This window comes from Pelobates fuscus, chromosome 5 (assembly GCF_036172605.1).
Source record: "Pelobates fuscus isolate aPelFus1 chromosome 5, aPelFus1.pri, whole genome shotgun sequence".
Taxonomy (NCBI): domain Eukaryota; kingdom Metazoa; phylum Chordata; class Amphibia; order Anura; family Pelobatidae; genus Pelobates; species Pelobates fuscus.
Window position 1 is genome coordinate 301,854,217 of NC_086321.1, and position 12,512 is coordinate 301,866,728.

General features: G+C 47.4%; 1 protein-coding gene across 1 annotated transcript in view; it reads right to left on the reverse strand.

Moving 5' to 3' along the window:
- Positions 1 to 12,307, reverse strand: part of LOC134612215 (uncharacterized) — a 262,613-nt gene extending 250,306 nt beyond the window's left edge. Inside the window, exon 1 of the mRNA XM_063456565.1 lies at positions 12,232 to 12,307. Within this exon, the coding sequence (XP_063312635.1) occupies positions 12,232 to 12,307 (76 nt within the window). The remainder of the gene's footprint in view (positions 1 to 12,231) is intronic.
- Positions 12,308 to 12,512: the final 205 nt, after the last annotated feature.

The following is a 12,512-nucleotide window of genomic DNA, read 5'->3' on the forward strand; positions in this document are numbered from 1 at the left end:
GGCGGCAGTATAGGTCAGGGGTGCAGTGTGTGTGGGGGTCAGTATGTGTGTGTGACAGTTACAGTGTGTGTGTGTATTGCAGTGTATGTGTGTATGGGGGGCAGTGTATGTGTGGGGGCAATGTATGTGTGTGGGGGCAATGTGTGTATGTGGGGGCAATGTTTGTGTATGTGGGGGCTGTGTATGTGGGGGCAATGTTTGTGTATGTGGGGGCAGTGTATGTGTGTGGGGGCAGTATATGTGTGTGGGGGCAGTATGTATCTGGGGGCAGTGTGTGTATGTGGGGCAGGGGCAATGTGTGTGTGTATGGGGGGCAGGGGCAATGTGTGTGTGTATGGGGGGCAGGGGCAATGTGTGTGTGTATGGGGCAGGGGCAATGTGTGTGTCTATAGGGGGGCAGGGGCAATGTGTGTGTGTGTATGGGGGGGCAGGGGCAATGTGTGTGTGTGTATGGGGGCAGGGGCAATGTGTGTGTATGGGGGGCAGGGGCAATGTGTGTGTGTGTATGGGGTGCAGGGGCAATGTGTGTGTGTGTATGGGGGGGCAGGGGCAATGTGTGTGTGTGTATGGGGGGGCAGGGGCAATGTGTGTGTGTATGGGGGCAGGGGCAATGTGTGTGTATGGGGGGGCAGGGGCAATGTGTGTGTGTGTGTGTGTGTGTGTATGGGTGGGCAGGGGCAATGTGTGTGTGTGTGTGTGTATGGGGGGACAGGGGCAATGTGTGTGTATGGGGGGCAGGGCCAATGTGTGTGTGTGTGTGTGTGTGTATGGGTGGCAGGGGCAATGTGTGTGTATGGGGGGGGCAGGGGCAATGTGTGTGTGTGTATGGGGGGGCAGGGGCAATGTGTGTGTGTGTATGGGGGGCAGGGGCAATGTGCGTGTGTGTATGGGGGGCAGGGGCAATGTGTGTGTATGGGGGCTGGGGCAATGTGTGTGTGTGTGTATGGGGGGCAGGGGCAATGTGTGTGTGTGTATGGGGGGCAGGGGCAATGTGTGTGTGTATGGGGGGCAGGGGCAACGTGTGTGTGTGTGGGGGCAGTATGTATCTGGGGGCAGTGTGTGTATGTGGGGCAGGGGCAATGTGTGTGTGTATGGGGGGCAGGGGCAATGTGTGTGTGTATGGGGGGCAGGGGCAATGTGTGTGTGTATGGGGCAGGGGCAATGTGTGTGTCTATAGGGGGGCAGGGGCAATGTGTGTGTGTGTATGGGGGGCAGGGGCAATGTGTGTGTGTGTATGGGGGCAGGGGCAATGTGTGTGTATGGGGGGCAGGGGCAATGTGTGTGTGTGTATGGGGGGCAGGGGCAATGTGTGTGTGTGTGTATGGGGGGGGCAGGGGCAATGTGTGTTTGTGTATGGGGGGCAGGGGCAATGTGTGTGTATGGGGGGGCAGGGGCAATGTGTGTGTGTGTGTGTGTGTATGGGTGGGCAGGGGCAATGTGTGTGTGTGTGTGTGTATGGGGGGACAGGGGCAATGTGTGTGTATGGGGGGCAGGGCCAATGTGTGTGTGTGTGTGTATGGGTGGCAGGGGCAATGTGTGTGTATGGGGGGGCAGGGGCAATGTGTGTGTGTGTATGGGGGGGCAGGGGCAATGTGTGTGTGTATGGGGGGCAGGGGCAATGTGCGTGTGTGTATGGGGGGCAGGGGCAATGTGTGTGTATGGGGGCTGGGGCAATGTATGTGTGTGGGGGCAATGTGTGTATGTGGGGGCAATGTTTGTGTATGTGGGGGCTGTGTATGTGGGGGCAATGTTTGTGTATGTGGGGGCAGTGTATGTGTGTGGGGGCAGTGTATGTGTGTGGGGGCAGTATGTATCTGGGGGCAGTGTGTGTATGTGGGGCAGGGGCAATGTGTGTGTGTATGGGGGGCAGGGGCAATGTGTGTGTGTATGGGGGGCAGGGGCAATGTGTGTGTGTATGGGGCAGGGGCAATGTGTGTGTCTATAGGGGGGCAGGGGCAATGTGTGTGTGTGTATGGGGGGCAGGGGCAATGTGTGTGTGTGTATGGGGGCAGGGGCAATGTGTGTGTATGGGGGGCAGGGGCAATGTGTGTGTGTGTATGGGGTGCAGGGGCAATGTGTGTGTATGGGGGGGCAGGGGCAATGTGTGTGTGTGTGTGTATGGGGGGGCAGGGGCAATGTGTGTGTGTATGGGGGCAGGGGCAATGTGTGTATGGGGGGGCAGGGGCAATGTGTGTGTGTGTGTGTGTGTGTATGGGTGGGCAGGGGCAATGTGTGTGTGTGTGTGTGTATGGGGGGACAGGGGCAATGTGTGTGTATGGGGGGCAGGGCCAATGTGTGTGTGTGTGTGTGTATGGGTGGCAGGGGCAATGTGTGTGTATGGGGGGGGCAGGGGCAATGTGTGTGTGTGTATGGGGGGGCAGGGGCAATGTGTGTGTGTGTATGGGGGGCAGGGGCAATGTGCGTGTGTGTATGGGGGGCAGGGGCAATGTGTGTGTATGGGGGCTGGGGCAATGTGTGTGTGTGTGTATGGGGGGCAGGGGCAATGTGTGTGTGTGTATGGGGGGCAGGGGCAATGTGTGTGTGTATGGGGGGCAGGGGCAACGTGTGTGTGTGTGGGGGCAGTATGTATCTGGGGGCAGTGTGTGTATGTGGGGCAGGGGCAATGTGTGTGTGTATGGGGGGCAGGGGCAATGTGTGTGTGTATGGGGGGCAGGGGCAATGTGTGTGTGTATGGGGCAGGGGCAATGTGTGTGTCTATAGGGGGGCAGGGGCAATGTGTGTGTGTGTGTATGGGGGGCAGGGGCAATGTGTGTGTGTGTATGGGGGCAGGGGCAATGTGTGTGTATGGGGGGCAGGGGCAATGTGTGTGTGTGTATGGGGGGCAGGGGCAATGTGTGTGTGTATGGGGGGGCAGGGGCAATGTGTGTGTGTGTATGGGGGGCAGGGGCAATGTGTGTGTGTATGGGGGCAGGGGCAATGTGTGTGTATGGGGGGGCAGGGGCAATGTGTGTGTGTGTGTGTGTGTATGGGTGGGCAGGGGCAATGTGTGTGTGTGTGTGTGTGTATGGGGGGACAGGGGCAATGTGTGTGTATGGGGGGCAGGGCCAATGTGTGTGTGTGTGTGTATGGGTGGCAGGGGCAATGTGTGTGTATGGGGGGGCAGGGGCAATGTGTGTGTGTGTATGGGGGGGCAGGGGCAATGTGTGTGTGTATGGGGGGCAGGGGCAATGTGCGTGTGTGTATGGGGGGCAGGGGCAATGTGTGTGTATGGGGGCTGGGGCAATGTGTGTGTGTGTATGGGGGGCAGGGGCAATGTGTGTGTGTGTATGGGGGGCAGGGGCAATGTGTGTGTGTATGGGGGGCAGGGGCAATGTGTGTGTGTGTGTGTATGGGGGGCAGGGGCAATGTGTGTGTGTATGGGGGCAGGGGCAATGTGTGTTTATGGGGGGCAGGGGCAATGTGTGTGTATGGGGGGCAGGGGCAATGTGTGTGTGTGTGTGTGTGTGTGTGTATGGGGGGCAGGGGCAATGTGTGTGTGTGTGTGTATGGGGGGGCAGGGGCAATGTGTGTGTGTGTGTATGGGGGATAGGGCCAATGTGTGTGTGTGTGTATGGGTGGCAGGGGCAATGTGTGTGTATGGGGGGCAGGGGCAATGTGTGTGTGTGTGTGAATGGGGGGGCAGGGGCAATGTGTGTGTGTGTATGGGGGGGCAGGGGCAATGTGCGTGTGTGTATGGGGGGCAGGGACAATGTGTGTGTGTATGGGGGCAGGGGCAATGTGTGTGTGTGTGTGTGTGTGTATGGGGGGCAGGGGCAATGTGTGTGTGTGTGTGTGTGTGTGTGTGTATGGGGGGGCAGGGGCAATGTGTGTGTGTGTGTGTGTGTATGGGGGCAGGGGCAGTGTGTGTGTGTATGGGGGGCAGGGGCAATGTGTGTGTGTGTATGGGGGCAGGTGCAATGTGTGTGTGTTTATGGGGAGCAGGGGCAATGTGTGTGTGTACGGGGGGCAGGGGCAATGTGTGTGTGTGTATGGGGGCAGGAACAATGTGTGTGTGTGTATGGGGGGCAGGGGCAATGTGTGTGTGTGTGTGTGTATGGGGGCAGGGGCAATGTGTGTGTGTGTATGGGTGGGCAGGGGCAGTGTGTGTGTGTGTGTATGGGGGGCAGGGGCAATGTGTGTGTGTTTATGGGGGGCAGGGGCAATGTGTGTGTGTATAGGGGGCAGGGGCAATGTGTGTGTGTGTATGGGGGGGCAGGGGCAATGTGTGTGTGTGTATGGGGGGCAGGGGCAATGTGTGTGTGTGTATGGGGGCAGGGGCAATGTGTGCATGTTTATGGGGGGGCAGGGGCAGTGTGTGTGTGTATGGGGGGGCAGGGGCAATGTGTGTGTGTATGGGGGGAGGGGCAATGTGTGTGTATGATAAGGATGGGGGGGCTTATAATATGTGTTTTAATAATAATCCAGACACAATAACCACTACAGCTCAGTGTAGTGGTTATTGTGCCAATAGTGCCGAGACCCCCTCCCAGAGTAAGTAGTCAAACTGTTTAAGAACAGTTTGACAACTTACCTGAGGTCCTCTGGGAAATGGGGCTGTAGTAGGGCAGAGGAGCAGTGGTATGTGTGAGTGGTGCAATGTGTGAGGGGTGCAGTGTGTGTGTGTATGAGGGGGACAGTGTGTTAGCAGTGTGTGTGTGAAGGTTGCAGTGTGTAAGTGAGGGCGGCAGTATATGTCAGGGGTGCAGTGTGTGTGGGGGTCAGTATGTGTGTGTGACAGTTACAGTGTGTGTGTGTATTGCATTGTATGTGTGTATGGGGGGCAGTGTATGTGTGGGGGCAATGTATGTATGTGGGGGCAATGTTTGTGTATGTGGGGGCAGTGTATGTGTGTGGGGGCAGTATGTATCTGTGGGCAGTATGTATCTGGGGCAGTGTGTGTATGGGGGCAGGGGCAATGTGTGTGTGTGTATGGGGGCAGGGGCAATGTGTGTGTGTGTATGGGGGGCAGGGCCAATGTGTGTGTGTACGGGGGGGCAGGGGCAATGTGTGTGTGTATGGGGGGGCAGGGGCAATGTGTGTGTGTATAGGGGGCAGGGGCAATGTGTGTGTGTGTGTGTGTATGGGGGGGCAGGGGCAATGTGTGTGTGTGTGTATGGGGGGCAGGGGCAATGTGTGTGTGTGTGTGTATGTGGGGGCAGGGGCAATGTGTGTGTGTATTGGGGGAGGGGCAATGTGTGTGTATGGGGGGGAGGGGCAATGTGTGTGTATGATAAGGATGGGGGGGCTTATAATATGTGTTTTTTTTTTAATTTAATTAAAATAAATATATTTATGTCCCCCCTCCCTTCTTACCTTTACTGTGAGGAGGGGGGGACATCTTTCTTACCCTGGTGGTCCCAGTGGGGATTCCCTGGTGGTTCCAGTGTGGAGTGAACTCTAGCCCGCGCTCCAGGGCTAGAGTTCACTCTCGGGAGATTTGGAGCGTTGCCGTGGTTACCGCGGCAACGCTCCAAATCTCGCGAGAGGAGGACCCGGAGGAGCTGCTGGCTGAGCTTCCGGGTCCTCTCTCTCTCCTCTCAATGCCAGCCCTGTACTAGCCGGCGGGGGAGAATCTCGGGGGGGGGGCAATTGCCCCGTTGCCCCCCCCCTGGATCCGCCACTGACAGAGGGGTGAGGCATGTGAGGTGTGAGCAGACAGGAAGATGAGCCTTGCTGCCTTCCCTTCCCTGCTCTTGACCTTAAATTTGCACACAGAAAATGCTACAGACTCAACATGATTGTTATGTCAATTGCTAAATCTTTAATATGCATGTCAAAATAGAATGCCATGTGGAAAAAAAGGTTAACACAAGTTGTATGAGATGTTCAATGTTTTATTCAACAATGTAATTGCCAGATAAGTTCCTCTTTAACCCTGCTTCTCTTGCTGAAGGCATCCCTCCGTCGTTTCATCCACCTGCATCTCTGCCTTTCTCTTTCTGTTTATAGAGTTATATATACACAGCACATAAGTAGAACTAGCTTTCCTCTTAGAAATAGCTTTCATGGACTGCCAAGAGTTTTTCTTGATTCATGGAGCTGTATCTCAGCCCAGATTTGTGAATGTTTATACCAAGAGGAGCAAACAGTTCATTCAGAGATATCTTAAACATTTTGCTGTCACCCTGTCCTTTGTATAGAAGGTGCAATAGAATAATTGTTGTATATTAATGACCGCAATATGGCAGCGGCACAATTAAAACAGAATTCCTTCAATAACCAATTGTACTATTAAGAGTTGATTGTCCTGCTAGGAGAAAACAATGTCTATTTAATCAATTACTTCACCCAGGTTAGTTGTAATTGACAATCAGTGAGTGTAAAGGCTGCATTATCACTGTGACCAAGAAGTGGTAGTCTCTGGGTACCAAGTAAATCCCTGGTATTTGTCAAATTGCTTCCAAACAGTTGGACAAAGAATTGGAGGACAAGTACAGAGCCATTTAGCAATATATCCAGTTCACTGAACTGTAGTAGCTATGTTGCTTACATAGTTCTTTAAATAGCTGATGCATAAAATATACAGACATAAACAATAGGGTCAATCCAACTCTAGGGAAATAAAAAATATCATAGTGCAACTCCGTGTGATACTGATATAATAATGATGTGTGCCAATGGGTCACTCACACTTTAACTGTTAAAACAGGGCGTATCAGAAATCAATGTACGTAGATCTCAGGCAATTCTTTGCTTCCAATGTCTGGCCTTTCAGATCTCAGTGACATGGAAAATAAAGTGCATCCAGAATGAAAGTGCACACAGTTAAAGTGTGAGTGACCAATTGGCCCACATTATTATTATATGAGTATCACACAGAGTTGCTCTATGATATTTTTTATTTCCTTAGAGTTGGATTGACCCTATTGTTTATGTCTGTGTATTTGTGGAAGATTTGAGGAGATCTTCGGGTTTAAATCCACAAGTAAAAGGGAAGCCTTCATATATACCATTTTGGTCTACTAAACACTTGATATTCACCTGGACACTGTATAGCAATATTGGTGGAAATTGTCACATTGTAAAGTGATATAGTGAAAGAGTTTGCACTTTAGTTTATATTTGTATTTTTTTCACACTTTTCTTTCACGTCGCATAAAATATAGCTTAAATGTTAACATTTAAAATAGTGCAGTTTTCCACATCAGTTCAATACAAACATATTCACTTAAACCTTTACCAACTCTGCAGCATCAGACTTGTCGAGAAGTAATTAACTATATATATTTATGTATATGTGGGTGTATTCACAGTTAAATAAGGTCCTCAGAGACACTGGTCAAGCTTCTGCGACATTAAGCTAGTCACAGACACTAAGCTGACCAGGAGGATGTACAGGAGCTCCATGACCCTCCCCCTTATTATCTACCTATCCACTAAAGCCCTGTACCCACTACAGCCACTATCTGTACTGCACCACTATGTCCCCTCACCGCTGCAGCCCACAACTTTGTTCTGCACCCACCAAAGCCCTGATCCCCACTGAACCACTACAGCCCCAATGCCCACAACTCTCCTCTGAACCCACTAAAGCCCCTATCCTCCCTGTGTCTGCTACAATGATTTAATGGTGGAAATGATTAATGCCCCCTCAGTGTTGGCTGTGGTATCTCTTGTGCCACCACCTGTGCACTGTCACCACTGTTGATATATAAGTACAATACTATGGGAGCATTAGAGGCATAGGTGTTGCTGCGTATTAATAAAAATTATTAAAAGGAAAACCACTATTATAGCAGTTGACTGTCAAGAGAGGATGCTGGGGAACAGAACTTTGACCACACTCATGTACTTGTTACATATTAATGAAAGGGAGGTTAAATCCTCCCACATGCCCCTACTCACATGGCCCTATGTTGCCTAAACAAATTTAAAACTACTAGTGACTGGGCAAAACCAGTCATTTAAAAGTGGATATAAATGTATCTTATATAGAAGTGTAAAGAGTACGGTAACAGTATGTGTAAACAGTAGCTATTTAGATCTAAATAGCTACTTTTTATATTGCAACATTGTTATAAGTTTTTTCTATAACATTTGGTTACATGAACTCTTACCGTAGCTTTCTATCACTTCCTATATAAGATACTGATTTTTATATCCAGTTTTAAATGACTGGTGACATACCCCTACTACACAGGGGGGACCTGGGTAAATTTGAAAAGCAACCAATCACAGTGTTAGGAGTCAAATTACACAGCATGGTAAAATTCTAAAGAACTTTCTCACGCTGTGTAAAATGACACAGAGCACTCAAGCAAACCAATCAGAGTGTTGTGACAGGTAAATGTAGAGACTTACCTGTCAGTCTCTTCATTTACCTATCAGAGCACTCTGATTGGTTTCCTTAAACCAACCAATCAGAGCGCTCTGAGCCTAATTGCAGGGCCTTGGAAGGCTATATAAGCCTTTTCCCGCCATGCGGAGCTCATTCTGCACCGTGCCCTCCATGGGTGAAGATGGATTCTTTTTTTACCGTCTGGATTTTTTTTTTCTTCAGATTTTTTTTTGGGGGGGCGCTCAAGTTTTTTCTTTTATTTTCACAATTCGACTGGTATTGTGGCTTTTTATTTGGCCTTTTTTGGGGCTGAAAAAATATTTTTTTTTTTTAAAAAGCAGACATCAAATGGTATGCATTAAATCTCATTTTACAGGGTTAGTTTATTGCCCCTCACAGGCAGGCACTCACACACACAGTCACTTGCAGCCAGTCACACACACAGTTACATGCAGGCAGTCACACACACATACAGTCACAGGCAGACAGTCACACACACACACATACACACTTACAGGCAGACTGCGTGTGTGAGCTGTGCGGCTGCCATGGCAACCTGTCCCTGCGTACAGCTCACACATCCTAAGGCCACCCTGGTCATGGCACCCCCATAGTGGAAAACAAATCAATTAAAGTCATAGTGTGTTTCTTGTGTTTATTTAACAAAAATCATTGAGTAACATTTCTATCCAAAACCTCCTCAAATGTATACTTTGTGGTTAGTTCTGACACTGTATTTTTTATTGTGTGTTTTATTACATTTATTTTGCATTATAAATATGCACAATGATCTTACAACAGCCTAATTAAGTACACGTTAGTTTATTTAGCACTAGCACTATAAAATGTGTCTCACACAATAAAATTTGTTTAGGACGCACGGTTTTTGGGTACTGTGGCGTAGTGGTGGGTTTAACATGATATAGCCATATGGTGGAACTGAATCCCTATATTCGTTTGCTAAAACAGATTATTTTAAGTAGCCTTGTAAGTTTTAAAACTTTATATTTATATGTGCACGGTTCATTAATCTGTATTTTGCTGAGAAATGCATGTTCAGGGTGTGCACTCACTTTGTTGTTTTTTTGTTTTTTTTACTTATATCCCAACAGCATGTGCATGCAAGCTGGAAACCTCAAGTAACATTCAAATGCAATGCAAATATTTGCAAGGAATTTAACTGCTGTGATGTATTGATTACATCTATTTCTTGTCACCGTGTCACCATGATAATTCTATATGGCCAGTGCATTATAATGGTGAAATCTAAAGTAAACTGTAGCATGTCTTTACTCACATGTAACAAATGAAAAAGGACACTCTTCAGTATGGGGTCCCTATTCTCAAGCTATCAGCAGGACATACGTGTCCTGGCCTGCCCTAGAGTAGTGGGAGTTACAATTTGGAAGTATACACAAATTCACGAGATTCAAGAATACAAAAACATTTATTTATGACACATTAGTCCTGAAGTGGCTGGTTAGTTGACCTACCCACCTCAACACACAGTCCTGGGAGCTCTAGTCCTTACAAGGACTTTCCCGGCTGAATCCTCCACAAGCGAGAACAAGGTGCTGAGCAGTGATTAGCCCATTCCCCTCCCAGTAACTACACGGCACATAGTTCTGGGAGTAATTTTATTGAGCCATACTCAGCCTTTTATGCACAGACCCCAGACCCCATTGTATTCAACACAAGCCCCTCTCAGAAATCTCTGGGCCTGTAAGATATTTGCGTTAAAGGCTGGTAAGCTAATTATCTCCCAGGAACAGAGAGGCAAACACAGAAACATAAAACATAAAAATGCCCCAAAACATAAAATGCATCCCCAAATAGCATTGATCTAGGTCCTACAAATAGCGCTCAGAACCATGCAGTGTAGGGGAAATGCCATTGTGTTAAAGTTATGACCGGCTGCACACGTGGTCCTATGCCCAAAATAGTTCCGGGCGTTTGGTGCTATTGACGGTCAACTTTCGGGAGCTCCTTTGGCCACAATCTGGGGTGCTCTGCCTGGCTTTCAGGCAACGTTTGTTCTGCTTAGTCTCAAGCACCTTCCCTCCAAAAAGTGGTTTAAAACCAAAGACCAAATTGTCCGGGAACCGCACGTCACCTCATGCCAAAAACAGTTCCATAACACTCCTCCAGGAGTCCGTGGCAAACATTTGTTGGAAGGAGCGTTTGTCACAGTGATTTTACTCAGCATTTTTCCCTCGCCATGCTGGTCTCACAGAGGCTGGCTCTGCCTCTGTGTCAGAAATCATTAGTCTTGATGATCACGGCCAGTCCAATACACTCCCATAAAGATGCATTCATTCAGTGCATCTCTATGAGGAGATGCTGATTGGCGCAGCATTTTGCTGCACATACGCAAGAACCTCCCAGGCTATTGCGTATGTGCGGCAAAATGCTGCACCAATCAGCATCTCCTCATAGAGATGCACTGAATGAATGCATCTATATGGGAAATGTTTAGCGTTTCCCGTATAGATGCTGAACGCCAGTACTGTAAACTAGAAAGCACTGCCAAGCGACTGCCAAGGTATTCCAAGGCATTGATGTAAACATTGTCTTTTCCTTGAAAAGGCAGTCTGAAACGTGCTAACACTGCAGGGACATGCAATAGACACCAGAATGATGACATTAAGCTGTAGTTGTTCTGGTGGAATATAATAACTATTACTACTATACATTGCAACTTTCACTTTCAAAACCAGTTTGTAGAATAACGGAATACAGACTATACACTTAAAGGAACACTTAAGTGCTAGGAATACAAACTTGTATTCCTAATTGTTTAATGTCTCTGTTAGGCATTTCCCCTCCCCTATACAAAAAATAAAAAAGCTTAAAATAAAACTAATGTATTATATTGCAGGGTTAAAACTAAAGGAACACTGCATCCAGGTCACTACATTGAAATGCAGTGGCATGGGTGACTTTAGTGGTCCTTTAAGACTCATTTCTGGAAGCAGCTGTGACTTCAAGGTCACTGGGGCTATTTTAAGCAAATATGGGCCCCTAACAATCAAACTACAGCTGATATGTGTGACTGAAATAACAGAACCTAATGTTGATGGCTTTGCTAAGACAATTATTTTTCTATGGAATTGATATCATTGCATCTTAAAGGAATATACAGGTCATATATAGTTATGTTTTCACATTAGGAGGACTTTACCTTATAACAGTGATAGGCAGCATTCACTCCAGCTGTTGTGGACTATCTCTCCCATAATGCAATAACATGTATAATGCTTACAAAGTCTCAGGTTGCCTACCCTATATGTCAAATTACCCTTTTTTTTCATCATGATCACTATTTTGCAGTGCCATCATGCATTCTCGTTCAAGGTTTATAGACCTGCACTTTATTCATAGTTACACTTTAATATAAAACTAAAACAGTTTAAGAGCAGGAGTCTTTCACACTGCTCTGCATCTATTGTCAACAAAAGATCTGCAACATTTTCTGTAAACATATGTTTTTAAACCAGTCCTCAAATATTGTAAAAACAGAAATGCATATTTGTATTATGAAAGAAATACTAAAAAGTGTAAAAAAAAAGAGTAAAAAATTATTAATAAATCATACAAAATTAATAATCATTTGTCTCAATTCTTCATTTACAAATCAACCCTTGTGATAATTAGTGATTAAATATATTCTAGAAAACATTAAAACAGTAATTATATAAATTTGTATTTAACTCTCCTTTCATATTAATGAGGTCAATGCCTGTTGTCATTTGGATGGTTCTCTGATTTGCCTGTCTTGTTCTTTGACTCATTAGTCACTGTCCAAGCAGTGTTGATTTTTTTTATTCCTTGCCAGAATTTCATCTTCTTACTGGCACCTGCCCTAGACACTCTGCAGTTTAAAATGTACTATTGTTTCAGAACATTTATGTAATTTAACTTTTTCTCCTAAAAATAAAAACAAAAACATTTACCTCTTTTGAACGACCACCTCTTCATCCACAGTTTGGAGAAAGACGGCCAGGAATTATTTAATACAGAATCAGACATCTTGAAACTTGCAGAACTCTCACAAGGACATTTAAACAAGCTGTATGCCTGCAGACGTCAGGCTATGTCTGAGCCATCAGGACCACAACAGACCAGGATTCCCACCAGAGCTCCAAATTAGGGTCTGACTGCAAGGGGGGAGGTACAACCTCAAAGATCTTGTTCTAGCTGCTGTGTAATTCTCAGCCAAAAAGATATTTAACCC